General features: G+C 43.8%; 1 protein-coding gene across 2 annotated transcripts; it reads left to right on the top strand.

The window, feature by feature from the left end:
* Positions 1–1,054: 1,054 nt before the first annotated feature.
* On the top strand, positions 1,055–26,955 carry UBE2G1 (ubiquitin conjugating enzyme E2 G1). Of its 2 annotated transcripts, XM_054646772.2 has the most exons (6): positions 1,055–1,379; positions 16,232–16,334; positions 19,019–19,116; positions 20,202–20,380; positions 23,546–23,669; positions 25,737–26,955. In XM_054646772.2, the coding sequence occupies exons 1-5, from the start codon at positions 1,334–1,336 to the stop codon at positions 23,630–23,632; spliced, it is 513 nt and encodes a 170-aa protein (XP_054502747.1). In that variant the 5' UTR covers positions 1,055–1,333; the 3' UTR covers positions 23,633–23,669; positions 25,737–26,955. The 2 variants fall into 2 exon arrangements, with proteins under 2 accessions (XP_054502747.1, XP_054502750.2); XM_054646775.2 differs by lacking the exon at positions 1,055–1,379 and having other exon boundaries at positions 19,024–19,116.

Genomic DNA, 26,955 nt, shown 5'->3' with positions numbered 1-26,955 from the left:
ACAGTCATCCTTCAAAAGTCTGTTTTCTGAAGGTTTTTGCTGGACATCCAAACCCAAGCCTAAGCTGCCCTTCAGGGATACACTAATGCAGGAAAGCCCCTTTGCCTCCTAAGTGTAAGGGTTGATTTAGGCCTTTTATGTCTCTTTTTCTCCCCAGGGCACACCCTCAGTGCAGTGCTCCAAAGCATCCCCATCACACACAGAGACAAAAATGGACATTTTGCAGCAATCCTGAGAGAGCAGCTTTTACCTGGCAGCTGGTAACCCTTTCAACCTGTTCTGTTTAGCTGCTCGTTTTAGCTGCTCCTCAAAACCTCCTGTCTGTAGTGGGCTGGAAGATGGCAGCAGCCTGAGGGCCAGCCGGGCTCTGAGCACAGACACTGCTGTTACTTACTCCTGTATGTGACAGTCCTGTGCACTGCTGATGAGGGCAGATGTGTCTCAGGGCCTGCTGTACCTCAGCACAATCTCGTTCCACACCTTTCACAATCCCAGTATGCTCCAAAGCCTGCCCAGCTTGGCCTTGGACACTTCCAGGGATCCAGGGGGAGCCACAGCTTCTATGGGCAACTTATAGCAGGGCACCGCCGCCCTCAAAAGGAAGCATTCCTTCCTAATAATGTCGCTCATGAGGGCCTTTGCAGATCCCAGAATGGTTAGGGTTGAAAGGGCTCTCTGGAGATCACCCAGTCTAACCCCTGCCAAGGCAGGGTCACCTGGAGCAGGTGACACAGGAAGGTCCGGGTGAGTTTGGCATTTCTCCAGAGAGGGAGACTCCACGCCCTCCCTGCACAAGTCTGTCCCAGTGCTCTACCACGCTCACATAAATAAATTCTTCCTCAAGTTGAGGTGGAACTTGCTGTGCTTTAGTTTGTGTCCCTAAATGTCTTTCGTGAGGAGATTCCCCTCACGGAGCGCTCTCCCTTCCTCCCCGCTAACTCAGGCTTGACTCAGGAAAGGCAGGCAGGGACCTTCCCAACATGGCGGCCGAGCGCGGCTCCCCGCCCCTCAGCCGCTCTCAAGATGGCGGCGCGGAAGCCCGGCGGCCGGCCCGACTGCGCCTGCGCGGGCCCGAGTGCGGTGAAATTCCTGGCGGGGGGAGCAGGAGGTGGCGGCGCTGAGGGCTCGGAGCAGGAGGCGGAGGGCGGCTCGGAGCCACGGCCGCGCTGCCCTGCCCGGGACCCTGCGTGCTGTGGCGGCCGGCGCCGAGCCAGACCCCCGGCGGGCGTGGAGCGGACGGGCTGAGGGACGCTCGCCGCCACCTCTCGCAGCGCCAGGAGCCGCGCCGTCCCCGCCGCCGCTGGGACTCCCTCCCCGGGCAGAGCGGGGGAGAATGACGGAGCTCCAGTCCGCCTTGCTACTGCGGAGACAACTAGCAGGTACCTGGGCCGGCGGCGGAGGAAGGAAGGGAGGGCGGCGGGTGATCCGCCGCGGGGGAGCAGCGGCCGGGCGGCCTCGGAGGGGCCGCGGCCCGTAGCGGTGGAAGGAAGGGGCGCCGGCTCGGGGAGGGGGCGGGCGGGAGTGCGTGTGTGTGTGAGGGGGAAGGGGAGATTACGGCCCCCCCTCGCCGTGCTGTGCCCAGCCGGGAGCCGAGGGAACTAGGCCGAGCGGGGGAGGGGGAGCCCGACCGGCGATTGCTGCCAGGGGAGCCGGGGGAGGGGAGCGGGGCCGGCACGGTGGTGGAGCGTCCCCTCGGCTGTCCCCGTCCTGCCGGGGGAGCGCGGAGTGGCACCGGCCGCGCTTGTCGGCACCCCCCAGCCCCCCGGTACCAAGGCTGGAGGACTCCTCGTCCCCTCCCCTTGCGGTCCCGTCTCCCTCTGGCGGGGGGAGAACCGAGCCGGAGCTCGTCCCGCAGCGCGGGGGTTGTGTGCGGGCTGATGTTTGGGGGTGTTTCTGAGGCGCCGGAAAGAAGCGGGGGAAGAAGGATCGTTCCCCCACCCCCGGAACGAGGCACTCCGGGCCCAGGCTGACTCCCCGCACTCGCAGCCCTTCCTGAGGGGACCTGCGGTGCCCTCGTCCCGCCTCCCCTCGCCGGCTCCCCCTCACCTCCCGTGCCCGGGAGGGGGAGGCCGCCGGCCCCTTTGTTGTCAGGAGAAGCGGCGGGGGCTCCGCAGGCACCGGCGGGGGGGACATGACCGGGCAGCAGCGGGTGCGGGCGGGGGAGCGGGTGGGACCGCTGCGGGGGGACCCGCGGGCAGGGGCGGGGGGGTCCGCCGGGGGCGAGAGGGCGGGACGGGCGCGGGGGAGGAGGAGTTGGGCACCGGGCTGGGGGACGGACGCGGCCCGGGTGCTGCGGCCGGGCCGGCGGCCGAGGGGAGCGGGGTGTCATCGGGGTGTCAGACGGGCTCGGTGTCGCCGCGCCCCCTCCCTTTGTCCCCGGGCGGGCGGCCGAGCTGGCCCGGCCCGGCCCCGCCGAGGGGCCCCGCATGCGCGGGGCCGCACAATGCGGCTCCATGTGTGCGCTGCCACACTTAAAGGGAAACGAGCCGGCAGCGCTCCCTTCCTCCCTCCCCCACTTGCACATGTTCGCCGCATCCTCTGCCTGCTGGGCCGGGATACGGCCGGCCACTCGAGGAAGCGCACGGGTCTGCGTGGTGCCTTGGGAGAATCGGGTCGCCTTTTTTGTCCCTTACGTAAAAAATTGCTTCGTACCCTGTCAAGGGGATGTGTGCCAGGTGTACCTAAGCTCGTGCAATCGCCAAGCTGGCTGGAGTTGGCCGAATAGCCATACAAAGGGACAGGGTCGCTGGGTGGCACAGGAATTCCCGGAGCGGGGTTTTGGCCCGAAACTTCAGTTAATGTCGTTGGAAGCCTTAGGGTGGAAAGCAGCATTGTTAGCAGTAAGGAGATGAGGTTGCATAACCGGGTATAGCGAGCTGGATGATGTGTTTGTGCATCTCCAGCACTGTTTTCTGGGTTTGGATGGTGATCAGTTTGAGAAACTTCAATATCGTTAACTACTAGCACAGAACGTTTTGCCCCTTTAAAGTAAAGGTCTTCAAAAAACCCAACAAATCTTGTACTGTGGCTAAAAATCGCATACTGTGGCCTTAGTCCTGAACATCAGCATCTACTTGTTAATGGCTTGGTAACTGCTGAAGTTATTAGTGACACTCAGTGAGGTGTCTGCACGTTCAGATAAGCTAATAATGCCTCGATATGGGCTTACTGAGGAGCTCCAGACTGGATGTGATGTGAAGCTTCTGCTATTCATGATCTCTAAAGGGAAACAGTGTAGAATAGTTGCTTTCTAACTTGATTAAAAAAAAAAAAAAAAACATTTGGTAACCTAGAGTAGTTGTTCAGCTGTCTGAAATTTCTCTTTTGATCTAGTAATTGTGCTCCACAAAAGAAAGTTGGACATTTGGTTGAAGTCTCTTGATAGTAAGTATTCAGCTTCTGTGGTGTATTTTTTTTTTCTTTTTTTGGTCTTGTGAGGTCTTAAGGCCTTGTGGAAGCACAGACTGGTTGGATATGTAAGTACATTTGTACACTACTAGATCTAGGGGTTCACTTCTGTTTAACTTTCTGCTCACTCTTATCTGAAGGCTTTATGTGTGCTGGTAAAAACTGGTGAGCTTTTCTAGTTGCCCCTATTACTGATTCAGCTGCACTGACTGCAGCCATTTTCTTGCATCATGCAGCTATTCTGGGGCTTTTGTTTTAAGTAATATCAATACCTTTGGTATCCCTTTACATGTACTAAAAGAAATTGAAACTGTATTAGAAGTGACTTTGTGTGTGCATGAAGTATGGTGAGCGTTGAAGAAGAGTCTTGAACTCTTCAAAGGTCCTACATGGCATAACTGACCTGAGAAAGTTACCACGTATCTATTTCCTATTAAGAAAGGAAGAAACAATTTCCTATGTGACATCTGAACTGGGCTGGCACTGGACTGACCCTGGTTTTTCTGGTGTCAGGCCCCTTGGAGTCATAGTGCAGAGTCTGAGCTTCATGATTTTCCTTCCCTACTGCTGACTGTCTTCCAAGTCTCACCTGCTCCCTTTGTTAATACCCACGTTGTTTCTTGTACCTCAAGCCAAAAGCCACCACTCTGGTGGTAATTGTCCTGGTGGGACTGATACTCAGTCTCTCTGCTCCACACAGCTTTTGTCTATATCAGGTGTGGTGAGTCATGGAGTTGTACCTGGTGGTTGGGTTTTGGAGAACAGTAAATAGACAGCTGATGTGAGTTATGTGCTCTAAGCTGGTTTAAATTGCTCTAGATCATTCAGTTGTGCTTTGATAATGACAGATTTGAAGCTGAAGCAAAGCATCCAGAAATGAAGGGAGGCTGAAGTGAGAATCTGAAACCTATACCATGGTGGAGGAATTGAGGAGTATAAAAGTTCTGTAATGGTGAGACCCTGACTGTCTCTCTTCAATACCTAGAATTAAAAACAATGGCAGGAGAGGGAGGAATATTAAACAGTAATTCTCAGAGTAGCTACCTGTTTGGTCCCCCATATGCTTTGGTTCTTAATTATGGGGAAAGAAGGTGTCTGGTATGGAGCACTTTAATGAGCTGGTTTAATTCCTGACTACTTTGGCAAAGTATAGGTCAACTGATGAGGCTGCTGGCTGTCAGTGAGATGTAAACCAGTGGCTTTACAAACAGAGCAAAACTTGACAGCACAACCTGAAGTTTCTCCAATGAGTGTATGAAGACAGGCTTGGATTTTTCTTTTTCTTTTTTTGCAAGCAAGCTGGCTTGTAACCTGAGCAGGGAGCTGGTAGCACAGCACCATGTACAACATGCTTGTGTGCTTCAGTGGCATGTTCTGGATCCTGATAATGCTCAGAGAGAAGGGACCTTCAATGACAGCCACAAAATACAACTTCAAGTTACATGTGGCTTATGTTTTAATCTCCCAAATTCTGTGTGGTTTCACAGTGCCTTTGCTAATGAAATTCTGAGCTGGATCCCCCAGGGACTAAGTGTAGTAGCTGTTTTTATATTGACATGTGCTTGCCCCCATTTAGGCACAAGAACAATTCAAAGTAGTAAGAATTTTGGGTAGTTTTTATGGGGTTTTTTTAAGTCTTTGGGGTTTTTTTAAGTCTTAAGGAAGTGATGATTTGGGATCTCTTAATATCAAAGCCATTTAAAAAGGGTGGTCTAACCAGAGCTGGAGGATCAGATATCTATGGATATCTGTCAAATTAAATGTGGTTTCCTCTCAAATCAAATTACTTAGTTGTAAGCAGTAGCAGCTTCTGGAAATATCTTAAAATTCAAACATATTTGTTCCTACCTTTGGTGGTGTTTGGTTTTTTTGGTGGGTGTTTTATTTTCTTGCGAGGGGGAGGTTTCTTTTTGATTTTAGGGTTTTTGTTTCTTTTGTTTTTGGGGGGGTTTGGGTTTTGGGTTTTTTTTGTTTGTTTGGTTTGGTTTTTTGGGTGTTTTTGGTTTTTTTGTGGTTTTTTTTTTTTTTTTTTTTTTTTTTTTGAGGAGGGGGACACTTTGTGGCTTGATAATAATGTGAAACAGAAGCCATGACCTGTCCATTTCTTCCAGGCAGAGTGCAGGAAAAACTAAAAGAAAAAAAGTGCCCCGAACTTAAAAAATGTAGATTGGTGTAGCACTGGGTTAGCAGAGTTCACCCCCCAGGGGATTGGTGGAGGATAACTTCTTTTTACAGCCCCAAAACTTTATGTTCTTTAAAAAGAAATGCAGACAACAGCGTGTAAAGCTTCTCTCCCAGTCTCCAGCACTGTCAAGCCCAAAGGTTTTACAGACTGAGGTATGTCTCTGAATACTTTCATTTCATCTTTCTGCCAAATTCTTGCTGACACAGAGGCTTTAGAGTAGGCAGACTTGTCTAGTTCAACCAGCAAACTCACACAGGGAGGACGCAGTTAAATCAGCAGCACACAGTGGAACTAGAAGTGCGAGTTCTCTGGAACATAAACATGGAGCATTGGAAATGGGAATAACCATGCCTTTGTTGGCTGAGGTTGTAAATAATCTCCAACTTAGGATACAGAAAAGCCACTCTAATGCTTTTCTTAAATATGAGAAACGTGGCCTTATTTCAGTTTAAAGTTTATACAGCTTTTGTTTCAAAGCAGAAATGTCTAATTAAAAACTAGCAAGTTGGAAAACTGTTTTAAATACTTAACATGACAGTTGAACAACTTTTACTTTCTTCTAAGGAAGAATCTTACTGGGCAATGTTGAGCTAGTTGAATTTTTGGCAGTTAGATAGGACTTTTTAAAAGATCTATTTCAGTAGTGAATGGAGAGGGAATTGCAGAATGAAGATCACTTTATACATCAAGGCTGAGATGCATGTTTCTGGGGTGGCTGGTGTATAAGCCACCTTTGTTTACAGTAAGTTTGTCTGTAAGAAAGTCATTTGAGTGCCTCTGAGTGAAGCATTCATTTGATATTAGATTTTCTTTTATCTCCTTTGTGAAGGTCTGTTCATATGGACAGTAATACTCTGTATTATCCCAAATAATTAGGACATGTAAAACTTAGCATTTTAATTGGTCCTGAAATGATAAACACCGCTGCATATTGTTTTTAGAAGACTTTCATGTTTTTAGATAACCATCAATTTTTTGGCCTGATGCTTTTTGGGGTGCATGTGTGTAGCAGTCACCTTAACCCCTGACAGCCCTGTTACAGCAGATGAGATAATCCTGTTTCTGTGAGGTTGTGCTGACAGAATTATCAAAGCTGACTTTATAGACAATATCATTGCTAAAACACAGGCCTTGCTCATACTCCAGTCACTACAGCAGCACAAGCAGCCTGAATTTCTGTTGCACTGTAAATAACATGATAAATGTGACTAATGGCAAACTTTGCCTGCTACATGTTAGTTTTCCAAATGCTTCTCTTGTAGAAATAATCTGAACTTTGCATCTTCAAAGGAAAGAATATTTTTAACAGCACCACCAGCAAAATTTCAGGGGTGCTGGCAGTTTTGGAAAGTCAGGTTTAGCTAAACAGAATGGAAGGGTTTGATGACTCAACCACTTGCTTAAACAGGATGAAGCAAGAACCTGCCTCACCAAGGAGTCACTGCCTTGGCTCTGCCTAGGTCAGCTTACTAATCTTGCAGGGAAAGAACCAAACTTGCCAGTAGCTCTGAGTGAGTTCTTTCCTTCTCTGCTCCCCCCAAACAAGGCATTGTAAGTTACACCAAAGGAAGGGCATATCTGGATCTGGCACTACAGTGATTTATTCATGTTTGGTTGGAGAATAGTGGAATGGGAGGACATTGCTGGAGATCCTCTGAAGTAAGGAGCAAAATTAATCCCATTTGAGAAAATACTTTCATCAGAATTTCTGCTTTGTTGCGAAGAGCTTCATTTGGAGATGTTAAATCATGCAAAAACCAACTAAAATGTCTTGACTTCTGTGATTGGTGCTGATTCCAGCCTCAGTGTTGTAGTTACTTGCTGCAGAACTGCAAAGGAAGGATTTATTGATTGGCTGTATATGTGTGTATTTAGGAGAAACTGATAGGGCTAAATCAAGCAGAGTGAATGGTCTTCAGATGAAGCCACATGTAATTATAGCTGATTCTGCCTTGACTTTTCTGTGTGTTGTTGAAATGTCTGTTCAGTGCAAGACAGACTGGGAACAATACATGCATATTCAACTAATGTGGGATTACTTGGTCCCTTCTGTGATTGGTACAAGTTGGTTTCTAGTACCCCCAATGCCCTGTGTTAAACAGTTTGAAAATAAGTGACCTTTGTAGGTGAAACTTGCTTGCCTCAAGTAGGCATTCTGCTAAATTTTCTTCCTGTAGTGTGTTTAATCAACTTCTGTTTTGATGTAAAATACAACAGTTTGTTCCTAGCATAGAGATGGGGTTCTAATGAAGTGGAACTGATCTGAAGGGTGGCTGCTCTTCTGAAAGCAAGAACTAACTAAATACTAAAATGAGTGTGCAGACTTGGGTGCCTGGAGAAAGGAGAGCAGGTGGCTTGTGTGAGGAAGAGGGTGTGTGACTCCTGAAACTCCTGTCTGCTTTTTGTTCCAGTGTGTGGGAATGGAGTCAGGGCAGTGCAGGCCTTTGCTCTCACCCAGCTGTGCCTCTGCTTCACTTTTCAGTGGTGTGTGCCTACATTTCAGGGCCTGGCCTTGAGATCTTTCACTGACAGTCTCTCCTAGGCTTGAGCTTTAGGCCACCCTGCGAGTGTGAATGTTCAGACTTGCTGTTCTTGCCTACTCTCAGGTCCAAGGCATATCAGCTGGAGCAGAGATCAGATATCCAGGCCTTGGAAGAACACTAAGTATAGCAATCTAATTGAAATAGGCTTCCATAAAAATATCTGCTCTCCTGGACAGAAGTGTTAGCAGTTGTTGTACAGGTTTAGAGTAATAAAAACTTTCTGATAGAAACCCCTCTGTGAAGGTTTTCCCATACAAGTCTCTGTGTGTGGATTGTTAAGGGAAATGTATTTCTGTGCTGTCATCATACACCTCATAGGTCAAGCTGGCTGTTTTTTTAGCTGGCTGGCATTTGCTGTTGATCTAGAAGATGGTGCTGTCAGGAGTCATTTAAAGGAATGTCTTAAAACAATTCTAGATGACAATGTGGCTCAAGTTAGGATATGCAAACCTGTTATTCATATTATAAGCAGGAGAGAAAACAAGCTGGAAAATTGTTCTCTGCTTGCACAACAGCTTAGATGTTAACAGGTCTTTCAGATGTTAGTACCTCCCTGTGGCACAGGCATGGCATAGAGCCTTTGCAGTGGATTTCTAATGTTGTTCTGGTTTTGTCTGTGAACCAAACTCATCTTAGAGCCCTTGGCTCTGTGCAGTGGTGCTGTTTCATGATTAATGTGTATGTGACTGCTCAGAAGATACTTGGATGGATTTTTTTTTTCCTTAGCTTTAGTCTAATGATAATTAGCTTTTAAGGAGTTAATCAACTTGTCCTGTCCATGGTAAATTCTGCTACATTAATGGCACCTGTCCTGCCAAATTCCAGCAGTTGTGTACAGCAGGCATCTGAAACTTGTAGTCTCTTTGCAGGTGAGAGAAATAAGTGTGTGTAGAGTGTGATTCATCTGACCTGTTTTTGACACCTGCTTTGGATGGGATAATCAATGGTGCCTCAGGAACCACTTACCCTGATAAGATCTCTTGAATGCTGCTGAGGGTGACCCTCTCAAATGCAGGTACCCATTGAATACTTGTCGAACTCTTAAGAGTGAAAACAGGCATGAAACGTGGAGGACAAAGTGGAGGTGGCATTTCTGTGACACTGAGTGTGACAGATGAATGTGGCTCTGTGCTGCAGGTGACTCTGGGCAAAGCACTGCACTGAATATTCCCTGCTGACATAATTGCTTCCTTTTACATCTGGGTTTCCCAATCAGGCTTCTTCCAATTCTTTTTGCTATCCTTGTTTTTCCCTTCCTCATAGCTCTTCCCCTTAAAATTCAGAACTCATTGGGAATGGTTTTGTTGTGGTCTTTTAACAGACCTTATTCAACCTCCATTTTAAGCTGGGTGGTGTAACTGTGCTGGATTCTGCTCTGATGTGATGCACAGCATGCTTCTAGCAGTCTAGTCAAAGAAGGCTGTTCAGGAAATATTTTACCTTGATTTCTACCAAAATTACATGGCTGATGGTAATTTGAACATATATTCTGAACTTCTTCTGAGAACCTTAATTCTGGAAGCATAAGTTTCAAAACTTCAAACAGCACTACAGCATTCAAAGGTTTTCATCAGATGAGTGTGTTTTCTATTTCCAGTGATTTGGACAGGAAAGAATTGCAACACCACATTTGTTTTGAAAGAAGAGATTTGTGGGCTTAGTAGGCACAATGTGGTCCACAGTAACTTAAGTTGAGATGTTTGCTTAATGGCAAATAATGGCATTGAGGGAGGGGGAGGCAGACCTTCCTTGTGTTGGGATGTTGGAAAAGGACTGGTTTGAGGGTGTGCACACAGAAGGGTCCGTGTGTGCAGAGTGCTGCAGGAGGGAAATGCCTCAGAACAGCTTGTGACTGTTGTTGGCTGTCTGTAGGACCCTCAGGTGAAATGGGGCCCAGGGACAGACTTGGGGCTGGGGAAATGGGGTTGCCAGCTTAGAGCAGTTGCTGGGTGTCTGTGTTCCACCTGAGACTGTCTAAGAGCTGCTTTAGAGACCTGTGAGAGAGAAATCTAAAGGAGCAATGAAATGTCTGCTGATGTCCACCTCCATGGGCTTAAGGGATTGTGGGGAGCTCCTTAAGAACCAAGGCAATACCAAAGAGCTGCAAGTTCCTGGTTGATGTGTTAGGACTCAGTTTTCCATAAATAACTCATCTAAATAATAAGTAATACTAATCTAAATAATAACTCATCTAAACTAACAATTGTCTGTCTCCAGGTATGTCATGACTGCTATGACCATGCAGCTACAGAATATACAGAGTCAAGGAACTAAATTCTTAGCTTAATTCGAGAATAATGTGATGTGTTACTCATAAAATAATTCCAATGTCCATTTCTCTGGTACCTTAATCCTCATATTGGTGGCAGTTTTAGGGACTTTGGGCTAGTGCTGCTCTCCACTTGTTTGCAAAGCTGAACTATGGCTATGGCGAGGAATTTACCTGGGATAAAACCAAAAATCAAACAAGAAACATCCAGCCTTGTCCTCTGTCCTTCTGTGCAAATCTAAGGAAGACTTCACAGGTATAACTGAGGAGATGGCCAGTGGAGCAGTACATAAACATGTGTAGCACTGCACTGAGATGCAGCTTGCCTGTTATTTTGAAACCCTTCTTACAAATTTTCTGAGCTCAGAAAATTTGATTTGTAAATGTCTGAAGTGCTGCCCTTATTACGAAGGAGTGATGTGTGGAGCACTGGAAATTAGTTAGTGGCCAGGCTAAAGTCAAACCTAAAGCTTCTACTGAAATGATTGCTAGAATCTCTGCTAAAGACAGGTTTGTCTTTACTACTGTGGTCTCCCTTCAAAATAATTTCCATGTCCTTCAGAGGCTTAATCTGCTCTAAGTGTTGTCTGTTTGTCACTCCCACAGTGGCTATCAGGAGTGTGTGCATATTTGGTGCTACCTTTTGTCTGAACTTCTTGGATGAGCTTGTGGAGCAAGACAGAACATGATGAAAGATGAAATGGAGAGCTTGGGGAATCCATCTCCACAGAGAGATCATGTTACTTTATCATAATCTCAGCCCTGGTTCTCTAGAATCTGAGATGTACAGCTGGGTCCTGCGTGGAGGAAAGTTTTGGAAATTGTAAGTGACCTCAGTGAAGTAATAGGGCTATAGGGAAGTCACAGTATGGGATACAGAGAAGAGTCTAGAATGAGGATTTTCAGTGTGAACAGTTGTTGGAAGCTCCTGGACTGGTGCTGAGACAGCACAAGTCGAAGGTGCAGCAGATATGAAGTGTTAGAATAGTGGAAGGTGCAGCAGGTATAAAGTGTTAGAATAGTCGAAGGTGCAGCAGATACAAAGTGTTAGAATAGTGGAAGGTGCAGCAGGTATAAAGTGTTAGAATAGTCGAAGGTGCAGCAGATACAAAGTGTTAGAATAGTGGAAGGTGCAGCAGATATAAAGTGTTAGAATAGTGGAAGGTGCAGCAGGTATAGAGTGTCAGAATAGCCTGCTTGCTCTGAGAGCTGTGTGAGCCAGCTGGATGGTTTATCCAGACACCTTAGCCAGGACTTGGGCTCCCTAGTCTGGTTTTGTGTTGTACTGTATTCACTGGCTGCACAAAACTCACACACTGTGTAACTTACTAAAGAGGCTGCTGTTAAAAAACTCTAGGAACTCCTATTTTTGAAGCTCTGTACTGTAATGTAGCTCAAATACTGGAAGAGTTGATCTGCAGTGGCTGTCCGGGTGTCAGGCTGAAAAGTTTGGATGCCTTACATAGCTGTTCTAGGGAGCTGTGGGCCTCCTTCTGCTTAGTCATTTCTGTTGATGCTGTTTTGCTCTGGGATTGGTGAAGTCTCTGGGCTTATATAAAGGCAGTTTCAGTGAGTGTGGGAACATCAGTAGCTTGATGTAAACTAAACACTGAAACTGGAAGTGCAGCCCATGGTACTGTGTTGGCTCAAGTTTAAGGCAATGGTAACTTAGTTCTGCTTTAGTAAGAGCTAAAGGGAGAGACTGTGTTGTGTGGCAGATCATGTGCAAAGGGAGCCATGGGGCTTGAGAAGCTGTTCTGGATTTAAACAACTCTCTTGGATTATGGGCCTTTAGTCTTCCTCACCTCCCAAATCAGGTATTGGATTTAATTCCAGGTTCAGGACTGGGATTAAAGGAACTGAATGTCTAATTTATAAGCAGACACTGGATTCTGTTCCAAGTATGTTGCTGCTTGGCAGCTGTCCAGGTGTGTGCTGCTTTGGCTGTCAGCTGCTGCTTGGTCTGCAAAGGGCTCTACCTGAAACTGCTTCCACACTGAGTGAATGTTTTGGATTTTTGTTTTATTTTGCTGAGTAGAAAAATGCCTATTAAATAATCAGAAATGCAAAAAATATTGTCGGAAATGCTGAACAACAGACTGTAATATATAGCAGTTGCAAGTAAATGGCATTTAGTTAGGTATGGACATAATGGAAATATGCTGTACTTTTTAAACATGAATGAGTACATTAACATATCTTTAGCTGAAAAAAAAATCTCAAAGTAAAGCTATTGGAAAAATAATGTGTAAGGATCCAATTCTTCACATGTGCCTGGCTTCTCTGCTTTTGCAGCTCTTCAGGGCTTTGTAGAGGCCCTGCACTGAGAGCTGCTTCCCCTCTCCCCTCCTGGAGAAGGAGCCGAGTCCTCTGCTTCCCCCACGTTTGTCTGGGGAAGCTCAGTCCAGGCTGCAAGCAGTTAATGCTGTGCCTGCTGGGCACTGGCAGGCACAGGGAGCAGGTGTCCCGTCCTGCCCTGGCTGCGGGTTTGGTGTCACTCCCTCAGTGTCACTCGCCCCGGGCAGTGACACCGGCCTGGCAGCAGCCCCTGTGTCGCTGAGCTGTGTCTGTGAGGTCCTTTTGTGCCCTGCCTGCATCGCTGCTCCCTGGGGCTTTTGGTGCAGGGATTTCAGTGCTGTGGGAGCCTCAGCCAGTGCAGAGAGAGGCCAGAGACAGGTGGTACTGCTGCTTAACTTTTCTGCTACACAGCACTCACTATATCCAGGGAAAAAAAACAGAGCCAAACAAACACTGGGCCTTGGTGTTTGCAGGTTTTAATGAGTAGCAGCTACTGGCAGGGTAAAGCAGCCAAGGATGATGCTTTTCGTGTCTCAGTGCAGAACTTTCCTGAGACTTCCTTTTTTGTCTGCCTGCCAGCCGTGTTGTTTAGTTTAACATAAATAATCGGGATGGAAAAGCTCATTTTTAAATTGCTGATGGTAACTCTGCATACCTCTCGTGGAGAAGGTGCATGAGCTTATATTCATTGTTTTTCTAAGAGTGTTTCTGCAATCAGCAGCTGCTTGAGCTGTGCTTCAATACTGCTGTCATGGAAGGAAAAGAACCTTTTCACAAGCTGAGACTGATGGCACCTCCTGTAATAGAAGTGATGTGCTCATTTGCTTTACAGGCAACATCCACTAAGCAGTCTTCTTTAGCTGCTGTAACTGAAGATTTTTGTCAATGGTTGTCCCTTTCATACAGTTTACAGATGTTCTACATTAAAGGACTTGGCATCCAGGAATCTTGCTCCTTCTCCCAAGTTCTCTTGCCAGTATAGTGCTACATGGTCCTAGGTGAGAGTCAGAGTGCAAGAGCAGTCTCTCTTTGGGAATAAATACACAAAAAATGTTCTGAACTACTTAGGGATAAAGTTGTTTGAGGCTGAGACAGATGTAGAAAGAAATTGAAACAGTACATGTTAAGAAATAGAGAAGAAAATCTGTATATTGGCTTTGGAAATAATGTGGCATTTTAAATAGAGAGAAACATTCTGATTTTTTTTAGTCTTAAGTTCTGGCAGTCTTTAAAGTCTTATCAGTGAGCAGTGATAACTTGCAAACAATAAAGAAGCTGAATGTGAGCAGTTTGAGTTACAGCAGTTCACACACAACTCTGCACAAATCCTTTTTTCTCTGTGGAAATGCAGAAATGATGGCACTTGTGTTTCACAGGCTTAAATTCAAGTTTGAAAGTCTTAGGTTAGATAGAATTCAAATAATAGGTTTTACTGACTTCTGTAGTTACTACAGTGGGTATTCTGTATTACAGCATTAATAATATCTGAAAGGATGATGTACATGTCCTGAGCAGAGATGTTTTTTTCACAAGCAATAGGCAATTTTTTAATGAAATCCTGCCTGAAAAAGCAGGTTATATTCAACTACTGAGGTGGTGGAACTTTTAATAGACCATGCTGAAGAAATGGTTGTATTAAAGAGGTAGTAAGAGAGTGGTGAGACTCTTTTAAAGTGAGCTGCTCACCTAGGCTATCTGCCCTTCCAGCTAAGATTAAATACTTACCCAAGCTTGTGCAGCTGTTTCCACAAAGTTTCATAAATACCAGAGTCTGAAAACTGATTTGCTTAGAGGAGGCATGGCCGTGCTGTAGCCTTTGGGTTTGAGGTTTGCATCTTGCTTAGAGAGCCTGTGGTGTTACTTTTCTTCTTTTTACCCAGAACTTTGTCCTGCACCTTGGGGCTGGGTGCCTGACCTTACCTCCTGATTACACCCTTCTGAGGAGCTCCTAGGAAAACCCCTTTTCATGTGTCCCTTGGGATTTTGAATTGAGTCATCCTTGTGGATAAGTTTGACTGAATTAGTAATGACCAAAGTTGATGTTCCTGCTCTCTCCCTCTTCAGGACCTTGGCTCCTTCACGTGAGCTCAGCACTTTGTTTACCCTGGGTGGACTTAGACTCCTCTGTGTAGGGCTTGAATTGATTCTTCCTGCCTTTTTCAGCCACACTTTCAATAGTTCACAACTTAACTGGTCAGCAATGATTGCAAGCTTATGAGCAAATCAGTTTGGATTTCATGGCAGCTTTTTCTCCAGAAAGGTACAAGGTTCTCACTTGAAGTTCCTCTGCGTGTGCCTGAGGGCATTAGAAGGCCCTCTTTAGTCTTTTTTAGGTTTGCAAAATGGGAATATGTGGACAAGCTGTGCCGTGGAACAGAATAATGAGGACTGCATAGAGTCTGACAGGTTAAAATAAGTATGGTTGGTTGGCTTTTTTGGTATTTTTTCCACAATAACTACCATTCTTAATTTAATCTGCAAATTATTGACCCATTGAAGGAGTAACTTCCCCCTTCCTGTATCCTAAGTACCCAAGATCTATCAGGACTTGGTGTGTACTGTTGGAAATGCTGGATGAAGAATTTGAATTTCTCATAAATATGGCATTTAATGTGATTTCTGACTTGAAGCTGTCAGTTAATAGATGTTCTCACCTTCCTACCCCCACCACTGGATTATAGGCAAAACTCATTGGAGGGTTTAATTCCAGATCTTACAGGTTTTTTTTCTGGAGCAGGCTGATAACAGAAGTTCAGTGGAGTCTAGACCTGGCTATGAGTTAATTTGTGTGTAGCTATTCCCAGAGAAGCCTCTATCTGGCAGTGACTCTATGAAGTAGCCTGTACACTTAGAATGCTCTACAGCTTGTCACTGGTGGAAAAGAACTGTGAAGCAAAAGGAAGAAATAAAGACACACAACTCTGTATCTGAACAGCACAGCAGCTTATCTTCCATGTCCTCTTGTACTAGTTCAGAGTATAGTAAATCATTCTCTCCAGAATTCACTGGCACAGGTCTCAAATGCTTTCAGAGTCTGAAAGAAAAATCATTTAAACAAAGTAGAATGTTGCTTTTAAATAAAAACATAATGTGACTTTGGTCTGTTGTTAACATTTTCTAGAGTTAAAGACAGACATTAGTTAAGCTGGCTCCTTGGGGTTCTTGTAAAGCTCTTGTATTGTTAGAAAGCCTGACTTATTAGAAGTTATTATTAGATATATTATTATTAGCCTATATTATTAGAAGTTTCCTAACTTAAACACTCGTTGGTATCTAGTTTAGGATACCATGCCCCATAGCTGGGTGTTGTTCTGGCCCTTCTGCTCACGTTACACAGAATTTTAGGGTCAGACATGGTCCCAGCTCTGACAGAAGTGTTGGTGCTGGGGGAGCTGAGGGCACTCACTCAGGCCATGATAAAGCACCAAATGTCATGGGGGTTTTTGGTCCTGTATGGGCACAGGAGCAAAACCAGCAAATGTGTATTATAGACACCTAAAGTTCTCTTAAATTCTTTTTCCTACACAGAGCTCAACAAAAATCCAGTGGAAGGCTTTTCAGCGGGCTTAATAGATGACAATGATCTTTACCGATGGGAAGTCCTTATTATTGGTCCTCCAGATACACTATAGTAAGTACTGATACTTGTACAGAAACTTGAATGAACTCGGGTTTACTAGTTCTAGTTTGCTCCTAGTGAATTGAAGCCAACCAAAACCTTGTGCTAAATCAGGTAATGCTCCTCTGTTGCTAGCAGAGTACCTGTAAATAGCTGGATTTGCTATGTAGAAGTTCTAAACTGCTTTGCTCCCCTGGGAAAATGCAACACTGATCTCTTTGTACTTGTATGGAAAAGAAAGACAAAAGGTGCACTTAGAGGCAGCTTCTGTTTTCTTTCACATGTAGGTAAGGCAGATAAAATCCCCTGTTTGCTGGTGCTGCTGGGAGGCTGTAGCTCAGCTGATAGTGCCACGTTAAACCATGATGGTAGGAGAATATTCCATTCAGTGGGATGTAGTTGGAGGAAACCTCAGCAGTCCACAGAATTGGCTCCAAATCCTGTCAGATGGAGATGGGAGAACTTCCAGGTGTGCCCTGGAGCACTTTGGGGTGATGCCTGCTCCAGTTTCTGGGAAAGGTTCTGTGCCCACGAGAGGTCAGTTGAAGGTGCACTCCTGCAGATGCCCTCTGTTCTCCTCACGGAGCTGTTGCAGTGGTGAATTACTGATACAAAAAGCCTAGTGACGTTCACTGGAGTCAGTTTTGGTTGCAGCATGAAGTTCTGTCTGTCTGTCTGTCTGTCAGCAGACTTTGAGTGAATATTTAAACCCAGTTATCAAATTGCTTGGCTTTTCCTCAAGCTCACTGCACTGTGGTTCTCATGTCTTGCATGAGATGGTTTCTCCAACTTCTATTGACCTTTTCTGAACATATTCTCATGGCTATTTTATAAATATTGTCAAGAAATAAATGCTGCTTTTAATTGATTGTCATCTTAGGTGTTGAAAGTTGCAATAGTGGTTTTTTAAACTCCACTTTTGAGTCCTGAACTTTTTTTGAGGCTTTTAGGTAAGAAACTTCTGTTCCAGTCCTTGGTTATTGTTTTTCAGGGTTGAGCCCTTCTTCCCTGGGCTGTTTCATGAGGATGGTCATATATAATAGTTTAACTTAAACAATTTTCAAATATCACTCTCATTCCTGGTACCACTTCATTTATTCTGAGTTTACTTGAGAAGACTTTAGACTTAGTGCATTACTCTACTGACAGAAACCCTTTTCTAAGGAATATTGCTAAAAATGGCATTGATCTCCCTTAATTGACAGCTGTATTTCATTAACTGATATCTAATGTGTATCCACTTTAAAACATGTATTTATATGCAGTTGATATGGGGCAACCAGGGATGCCCTACAGCCCAGTAGCTTTAGGATCTGCTTCTTTAAAAAGGGAAAGAAGGACTTTTTCAGTTTGAAAGAAAGGCTTTGACTGGTTTGGGGCTATCAACAAATGCAATCCAGCTCTCCTTTGTGTTCACATTATGGATGTTTAAACAGTGCTTCTGGAATTCTCACCTCTCCTGGGATGAAGGATTCTTTGGAAACTGCCTGCCATTTCTAAAACTTGTGAAAAATAAATGCTGTGGGTTCAGATCCCCTCAGCTGCTTCAAAGAGCCAAGTTACTTAAAGGCACTGCTTTTTGGGGTTGTTTATTTTTTTGTTGTTTGTTTCTTTGGGGGGTTGTTTTGGGTTTTTTTTTTGAGACACTTGCTGGAGCTGCACCCCTTAGGTTAATAATGATGGTAAAACATGTTATTTTTCTCAGTAGCCAGTGCACTTTAGAGATTCCTACTCCTTTACAAATACAGGAAAAAAATCACACTGAACCTGTTCTGTTCACCACTTGTTTAGTGTGTGTGTGTGGCTGCTGAGGGGTAGCTTGTCACTCCATGCATCTCATGCCATCTTTGGGGGTTCATGTTCCACTTTCTGCTCTACCTTTGCAATTCCAAATTTTGTTACAACCTTTAGTTAGAAGAAATGACAGTAGCAGGCCAAATATTATTGACATTAGCAAAGTATTCCATCTGTAAATCTTTCCATTAATACAGACCTTCACCTTTTCAAAAGGCACTACTCCTGGCCTGTAACTCCACATAAAACCAGGATGTCTCTTGTTTATTATTGTTTTCCAGTTGAGTGGGTAACTAATGCAGGACACCTCACTGTCATGCCTGAGTCACTTCAGTTTAGTGTTGAAAAGGTGGCATTGGAAGTCTTTTTACATTAAATAAATACATTAAATAAACTCTACCCACAGCCAGAGCTTTCTGCATTTTTTCCCTGGGGCTCACTGCTGCAGACTGAGACCACAAAATTAGGACTGAGGCCTCTAGCAGAGGAAAATGGGAGTCTGCTGGGCTGGACTTGAGAAAGGCAGTTATTGGCAATACCTTTTTTTTTCCTGTTAATAAATGTACTATGAGGAAAAAAATATAAGTTGTGATTCCAGATGGTGAATTCCTTGGCAGTTTTTTGGTTGTTTTTTTTTTTCCCTCCCCCTTCCCACCCCCATGGTTTTTCCCCTCTGGAACATCTTCCCAGTTCTAAAAAAAGATCACATTGGGGAACTGGCAGTATCTTGTGAAAGGATCTTCTGAATGTAGAAACTCCTTAGATTGCATATGGAAGTGTTGATACTGTTAATTACCAACATGATGTTAAGTTGTGTGAGGTGTAAACTTAGAACATCAGTAAGTTCCAGTCTTCAGCTTAAGCTTACAAGAAACTCTACTAAGATATTTTTGATTCCCCAGTGAAGGTGGTGTTTTCAAGGCTCATCTTACTTTTCCAAAAGACTACCCACTGAGGCCGCCAAAAATGAAATTCATCACAGAAATCTGGCATCCGAATGGTAAGAAATGTCAAAGTTTCAATTTCTTTTTGCAGTTCAGAACTAAAATGCAGAAAGTGAAGACAAATAAAATACATTTCTGTTCATGTTAGAAATATGAAACTCTGCTTTTACTTTGCCATCCTCGTTTAATAGAGAAGTAATAACAATGGCAGAGTTTTTAATAGTGCTACTCTGAGAGCATAAAATACTTGTAAAGTATTTTCAGAAGCTATTCTGAGTAGGTTCTTGCATTCTTGGTAATTGTTCAGGGATTTTTTTCTTAATTTTTTTCTTAATTTTTTTCCAAAGTGCAAAATTCTAGTCTGAGGAAAAACTTGACTTCTATAGCTGCCTTTTGTTATACCTTCAATTATTTCATCTTGCTGTTACTGACTTGGCAGCTCAGTATAGAAAGCCCAAGGTTGTCCTCATCTAGTGAAGCATGAAAAGAAATCTTTTAGTCTCTCTAAAGGAGACTTCTCCTAATGCCTCATTTACCTATGGACTGATGGAGATTGGATGGGAAGGTGAAATAAAACAGAAGATGGTTTGACTGGGAAATAAAAATATTCTTCAACTTGAGAAACTGTAGATGTTGAAAGGTGGGAGGAGACAGTGCTCCCATCAAAAGGACAAGGGAATATTTTAATGCTGTGTCAGTTTCAGCTCTGGAAATACCAGAGTACTTGTCAGGCACTTTCTAATTCCAGCAGTTTAAATCATATTTCAATATGTTCCAGTAATATCCAGCTGATGCTGTTGCTGTGGAAAAAAGTCACTCTCGAGTTTGCTGAACTTAACAGAAAAGGCTGTAGTGGAAGCCTGTCTAAATAAATATTCTTGAGAATTGCAATGTGGTGTCAGACTGAGCCCTTCCTCCCCTTGTGCCCTCTCTGTCAGGAGTCCAGGCACATTCAGACTCCCACCAAGCCCTGTTTATTACAGTTTAAGTTCTGCAATAGTTCATTACTTTCCTTCTTTATGAAGTGTTTCCACTAACAGTGTTTCAGAGTAGCTGGAATGAAGATGAGCAGTTCCTGACTGTCCTGAAGAAATGCCAGCATGTTGTTTGTGACTGAAATATGCCTTGTTCTATTTTGTAGTTGACAAGAACGGCGATGTCTGCATTTCAATTCTTCATGAGCCTGGAGAAGACAAATATGGCTATGAAAAACCTGAGGAACGCTGGCTTCCCATTCACACAGTGGAAACGATCATGATTAGTGTTATTTCTATGCTGGCAGATCCCAATGGTGATTCTCCTGCTAATGTTGATGCAGCGGTAAGGCTTTCCTTGGTCTGCCAATTGTCTTCAGTGTAGAAACCTTGCCATGCAGTTCTGGTTCTGGTTTAGCAAACAGGAACTTGGGAAGAAGCTTTTCTGTCACAGGCTGAGGCTGCCATTGTGCTGGGAAAAGCAGTGATGTTGTCAGACAGAAGTACTGATTAGCCTTGGGAAGTTCCTTTCACTTCTCTAGAGCAGTCTGCCTGTCCCATGGATGAGAGCAGTGGGTCTGACTGTGTGGGTCTGTGCTCTGAGAAGGTACTCAAAGGCTTTACTGGGCATCTCACCTTCAACTCAACAGGGAGGGTTGTCCCAGACTAGACTGACTGGCTCAGGAGTGAGGGAAAATGGTCTGATTTACAGCCAAAGGCCAGAGTGAATCTGCAGGTGTGAGATGGAAGCATTTGATTCAGAATTCTGGACCATGGCCTGTGCTGTGAGTGTGTACAAACCCAGCTATCAGCTCTCTAGAAGAGCTGTGTTTAGAGCAGAATATAAGAATGAGACTGAGAAATGTTTGCATTGGGGAGAGAAAAAAGGTCTCAGTTCTGGAAGGGCATAGGGGGACAGACTTCAGGCCCTGCTCATCTGACATAACTGACAAGCTCCTGAATTGCAGTTCAGCAGTGAGCATTGTCTTCTCATAAAGAGAAGTTCTGCTCTTTTAACTGTGGGAGTGAGGAATGAGATGGGAATTGTGAGATGCAGAGTTTTGTGAAGGAATGTTAACCTGTTCTGTCAGCCAAGCTATACCTTCCCAAAGTGGGTGGGAGTTCAGTAGTTTCCTGGAGCCTTTGATCTGCTATGTTGTGAGTATTTTCAAAGGTGGTTGAGCTCTCTGAAAAATCATTATGGGAACAGACTCATGTAGAACAAATTGAATGGGAAAACAGAAAACAAACAAAAAGTTGCAGTGAACAATTTCCTCATTTATCCTTTTTAAGTGTTGGACCTCCCCTTTTTGTGTCATGTTGCTGGTGGAAACAGACACCCAGGAAATATGGACATTTCCTGCTGAGCACCAGCAGGAGCAAGTTATTAATGAAATGCTAAAAGTGCAGTTAGAACTCCTCACTTCACAAACTCATGCATGTTGAATGTAGCTGGCCTGAGCCTGGACAAAGCACATGGTTTTAGCTGTGCTTGTCACCCTCTTGACATCAGACTTTTTGTGTTGTGCCCCACTCTGACAGCTACTTCAGGAGTGGGTTGTTTTTTATTTTTTTGGTTTTTTCCCTTAGGAAAGTTTGACACAAAATGAATTTGCCTTAGGGTAAAGGTCAAAAATGAAACCAGCTTTTTCTAGCCCAGCATGAAAGAACAAAAAAACCTTAAATTTGGCTGAAGATAATAGTGAGGCATCACTTTGGATACTAGAAACTTCTTTTGACTGTGACATTACATGTTTCAAGGAACTTTAGAAGTGCTGCTGGAGCAGTTGGTTCTCCTGCTGGATTGTAGATCTCTTCATATTAGCAAAAAACCATACTCAGGGTAATGAAGAATCAGCAGCTCCTGTGTTTAGTACAGCAATAAACTTGGGCAGTTACTATAAGATACTTTGTCTGCTGTCAGTAGTTTCTGCTTTTAAGTGAGTTTAGTGAATAAGGTGTTACAGGCAATTCCCAGGATTATAGGAGCAGGGGATATACCTGCTTTCAGGAAAAATGAACTGTGCATGTTGGAGTACTGTCTCTTGGAGTGGGAGAAAAATGAGGATCAGGAACCTGAATAGATATTTTGAAAAATAAATAGAACAGTTCATGACCTAAAATTACATTTTTGGAGAATCAGCTGTCAAATTGGAAACTTTGCTTGCTATTCAAATCTGAACAACTCACAGAGCTATGAATAGAAAAAGTAGAAATAAAAACTAAGACTCTGAAGCTCAGAGGGCACAAATTCAATGCTTTTCTTGGCTTTAAGCCATCTTGTGTAAGCTGTCCTATGTCCCAGTCCAAGGAACCAAATGTTTGCTGCATGAATTGCTGAAAAAGAACAAACTAATTAGTGCTTTATTTGTGCTTTCATAGAAGAGTAAAGACGTGCTGGGCTCTCCAACATGCTGATTGTTTAGGTGAGCTTGGAGGTGATGGATGTTGGGGTATGCCATTTATCACTCCAAGTACCACAGCCTCCACTCCAGGTGGGGCTGCAAAGGTGCTGTGTGCTACATTGCATCAGCTGAGACAAGGTGGGGGTTTTTAACCCCTTCCCTCACCCCTGCAGTAAGAATATATTGCTTGTATCAGAAACTAAGAACTGGAGAACTTCATGAAATAAGGGGTTCTTTATATTTTCCCCACCACTTCTGACTGGAAGGCAGTGCCCAGCACATCAATCTTAACCACACCTGGTGCTCCTGTGCTCTCATCTGAGCTCCTTGTGAGCCTGGCACAAAACAAACCTGGCTGCACTTTCTCGTGTAGGTTTTTGTGCTACCTTGATGGGTGCATCTCTGGGTTCAGACTTCCCTCTTTGCTATCTTCCTGCTCATCTTTATCTTGGCTCTTCATCTCTGCAGCTCTGAAACCAGATCCCTGTCACAGAGCCCAGGCCTGTAGGTGAGCTGAGTGTTCTCCCAAGGTCTTTCTCACAGAGCCAGTGTCTTACAGCCATATCTAACTGGGAGTGTTTGCTTTCGAAGGACACTGCTGGGCCTCTTCTAGAGACTGTGACTTCTGTATTTCTGTCCTGGAGTGTCCTGCCTAGATTGAAGGGAACTGAAACTGTCTTTTAAAAAATCTCTGAGTACCTGCTGGCTCACAGTACCTGTGTACCCTTTTCATAGTTAAAGACACTGTCTGTAACACATAACAGCTTGTTGAGTTTGCTGCTACTTTGCAGGCTGAAGCAAATAGGTTTTACCACAGACAGTGTGAAATACTGGTAAGCCACCAGGTTAGTCTTGGAGTGTGCCTAAAATCCAAGGGGAAAATTACATCCTCACTGTCTTGTAAGCAGCTGGCACAGAAACCCAGAGCAAACTTTAGACAGTCCTGAATATCGCAGGTTTTCAGTGAGGAGCTCAATGATTGTAAGCAAATTTAGGTGTTGACTAGATGGCTAATGTCTGAAAACATGAACAACAAGAGTCTTCCTAGAGCTTGTACAACTCCTTGTTGTAGGACTGACATCTGAAAGCTGTCTATTCAATTACAGAAAGAATGGAGAGAAGACAGAAATGGAGAATTTAAAAGAAAAGTTGCCCGCTGTGTAAGAAAAAGCCAAGAAACTGCTTTTGAGTGACACTTATTCAGCAGCTAGTAGCTTCACTTTTTTCAGGGTAAGTATCCTTCTCAAGATGAGTCAGTTACCTGAGTTGAGGATTTCCTGCTTAAGTGTTGCTGAAGTATTTTTCTCCCCCTCAAAAGCAAAAAGAAACTCCCAAACCTTTCTTCTCAGCTGCATGATCTCAGTGGAGCTCTTTTCCTGTATGCAGTACTAAAGACTAAAAGAACTTGACAGCCTGTTCTGCCAAAATTGGGGAACTTCTCTTGTATTCTTGTGTTTTATGCTGTTCAGAAGTTGAACTTCTCTTTATCAAAATTCATCCTGCTTTATTAATGGCACTTAGAGGTTACTGGAGCTGTAATAGAAGGGGGTGACAATTCCTTGATATTCATTATTGTGAAGAATACTTACTAGAATCTTAAAAGCATCTTAAAAGTCTTGTTATCTCAGGAGTTGTGGATTATCTTGCAGATGTTGGTGGCATGTTGCACATAGGAGTTAAATGAGACTTCAGTGAGGTTGCCAGGAACCACTGAGAAGGGTTTGTTTCAGGTATCTATGGGAGTTTTAACAGAAAATCTCCTGGCACAGCAGAAAGCATCAAATTGAGATATTACCAGTTAATAATATCAAGAACTGTGGTGTTCTCTTCAGCAGCCCAAGAAACATCTTTAGTGAGGAAGGATTGGGAAAAGCTTCATAAAAACAGCTGTGTTCTGCCTGGAAACTGAACTGTGGCATATCTGAGAGCTTGGACAAGTTTTGACCTGAGAGGAGCTGATGTGATATTTGCATTTTTTTTGCCACCCTGTTAAAGAGCTTCTGGCTCAAGATACTTACTCTAATTGACACAATCCCATCTCGGTTTTAATGGGACATTTTTTTAAATAACCTCTTGTAGTAAGCTCTGTATTAAAGCATGGCCCTTAAATCCCTGGCCTTTGGTCACTTTATCTTGGGTATGCCAAGGGAAAACTTCCTCCATGAGCTAATAATTTCCCACTCTTGCTTTTCAAAGCAAAACAGAACTTCATGTTGAAGCTGCCTTCTCTTAATGGTTGGTTTGGCAAATAAACTGCTCTGACCCATTTGGCTGGCAAACCCCAAATCCACATTTACTGGTTACCTACAGCATACGCAATTCACAGGGACAGAAATATGGCACTGTATGTAGTTCAGACTGAACCAGAGCAGCTTACTACATTCTTCTGCTGGGTAGTTTTTTTAAATCACAGTTGTACAGGAGAGAGTTCCTTTCTTACCCTTTTGTAGACATGGAGGGGGGGGTTGGGGGAAGGCTCCATCTGTGACAAATTAGTTCTGCAGTCCCTCTTTGCAAAAATGCTTTGATTGAAAGGAACTTTCCCCAGTATGGATTAAACATAAAAAATGCTTAATATTGACCAAAAGACTAAGCAAAGGAACAGAAAGTCTTGTACTGCCTATAACTGGAGTGCAATAATTGTTAATGCTGCTGACTTTTTTTTTCCTGTCTTGGAGAAAGGGAGTAACTGTGAGTAACACTCCAGAGTATCCTTAACTAACCTCAGCTCTGTTGCCATGTTGAACTTAGCTATAGTGAAACAATGCTCTTGACAAATATTTTAAGTAATTGGCTGTGTTGCTTTTCTGGAAGGCAAAAGCTTTTCTAAGTCTGGTGACTCCTCCCAAGTGAGCGCTGGGCAGGGAGTTGGATGAGAAGGGGCCACAGCTGGTTTCAAACCAGCCCAGTGTGACTGGGGGCTGTGGTGTCAGTGCTTGCTGAGCACTGCTGTACCTGCCTCTCACAGTAAGTAATGCACAGACTTTCAGTGATAAATCTGCCACGTTTAGCCCTGTGTGTGAATAATCCAAGCTTTGCACGCTGCGCGCTCGACAAGCAACGCGAGGTACAGGAGCCAGAAAGTCTCATAATTGAGCTTGGACACACAGTGTGCTCAACTAACTCCAGGCTTTCTCAGGTGATGAGTTTGGATTTATCCATCTTCTGTTCAGAGGTATGTGAAGCTCTTGAACAAGTAATAGTTAATCTTCTTGAGCTTGAAAAACTTAATTAACATCTTGAAAATAATTGAGGGTGAGGAGGGGTTTTATTTTAATACCTGTGATTTCTTTGCAGGTCTCCAATTGAGAAACATGGCACTGTTTTTTTTCCTGCACTCTACCCACCTATTGCTGGACTTCTGTTGTTACAAGTTGGCAAACACTGGCTGGAACTGGGCTGCAATAAAACATGCCAGTTATCAATGCTGACAAGAGCCTAACAAGTGCCAACACAAGATGATTACGCATTTTGAAATCTAATGAACTGCTTTAACCTTCAGGAAGAATTGTAAAGATGTGTACATAGCACAACATGATCCGGATAATATATATACTGTTCATGTACATCCACAAATACACATTGTACCAAATAATGCTGTCTGTAGTTAGGGATAGAATTGTGTAAATTCTAAAGATTTTAGCAGGTTTTTTCTCTCCCTATTCATTGTTTCCTGAGTTAAAAAAAAAACAACAACTTGTGAAGCATGTCAAAACCAATTAGGATACTAAGTTGGTTTTTTTGGTTTTGTTTTTTTTTCCTCCCACTTTAATTTTCCTTTGACCCACCAAGGCTTAATTAAAATTTCTTGCTTATTCAAGTTTAGTATCTTTTTTTCTTTTTTTTTTTCTTTTTTTTTTTCTTTTTTTTTTTTTTTTGGTTTTGGAAATGTGGTCCCTTTTATTTCCCCCATCAGAACTTACAATTTTCCTAATTAAACCCTGAAAGGATTTGCTATCAATTACTTGTGTCTTCTTTTACGATGACCTTTGTAGTCTCAAAGGTGCTTTTTTTTCTTCCCACCCCTTTTTTAAACCCAATTACTCATCCTTCTTGAATTTGGTATAGCAATAAAACTGGCCATGGAGCACCCTTGAGCAGCCTGATGGATTTTTAACTTCCAAGGACTTGAGTGCTTTCACTTGGAAGTTTGGTTGACTAAGTTAGTCCAAGATAGGAATGAGCTGCTTTTTATGGGTGAAATTTTTGGTTTGCCTTTTTCATTGCCTGTTTGTGGGGTGGGGTGTGTGGGGGGGGAGGCTTGTTTTTTCTCAAGGTTGAGTTCAAGCATGCACATCTGTAGGCTTTCAAATGACTAACTTCTGGGTTTGGTATCAAAAATAGTTTCCCTCCTTTACTCTTTTCTGTGGCCCTTCATCTGCTTTGCCTTCTACTTCAGAGTTTTCCTCACCTAATGTACAAAGAAGATGGCGATGTATATTTTCATGTAATTTGATTTTTGGAATTCTGTCACCTTCTGTAGTGAGTTCTTCCAAAATATAATTTTTTCCAATAA

This window comes from Agelaius phoeniceus, chromosome 20, assembly GCF_051311805.1.
Source record: "Agelaius phoeniceus isolate bAgePho1 chromosome 20, bAgePho1.hap1, whole genome shotgun sequence".
Taxonomy (NCBI): Eukaryota; Metazoa; Chordata; class Aves; order Passeriformes; family Icteridae; genus Agelaius; species Agelaius phoeniceus.
The sequence above is the reverse complement of the archived record's forward strand: the minus strand, read 5'-3'. Positions and strand labels throughout refer to the sequence as shown.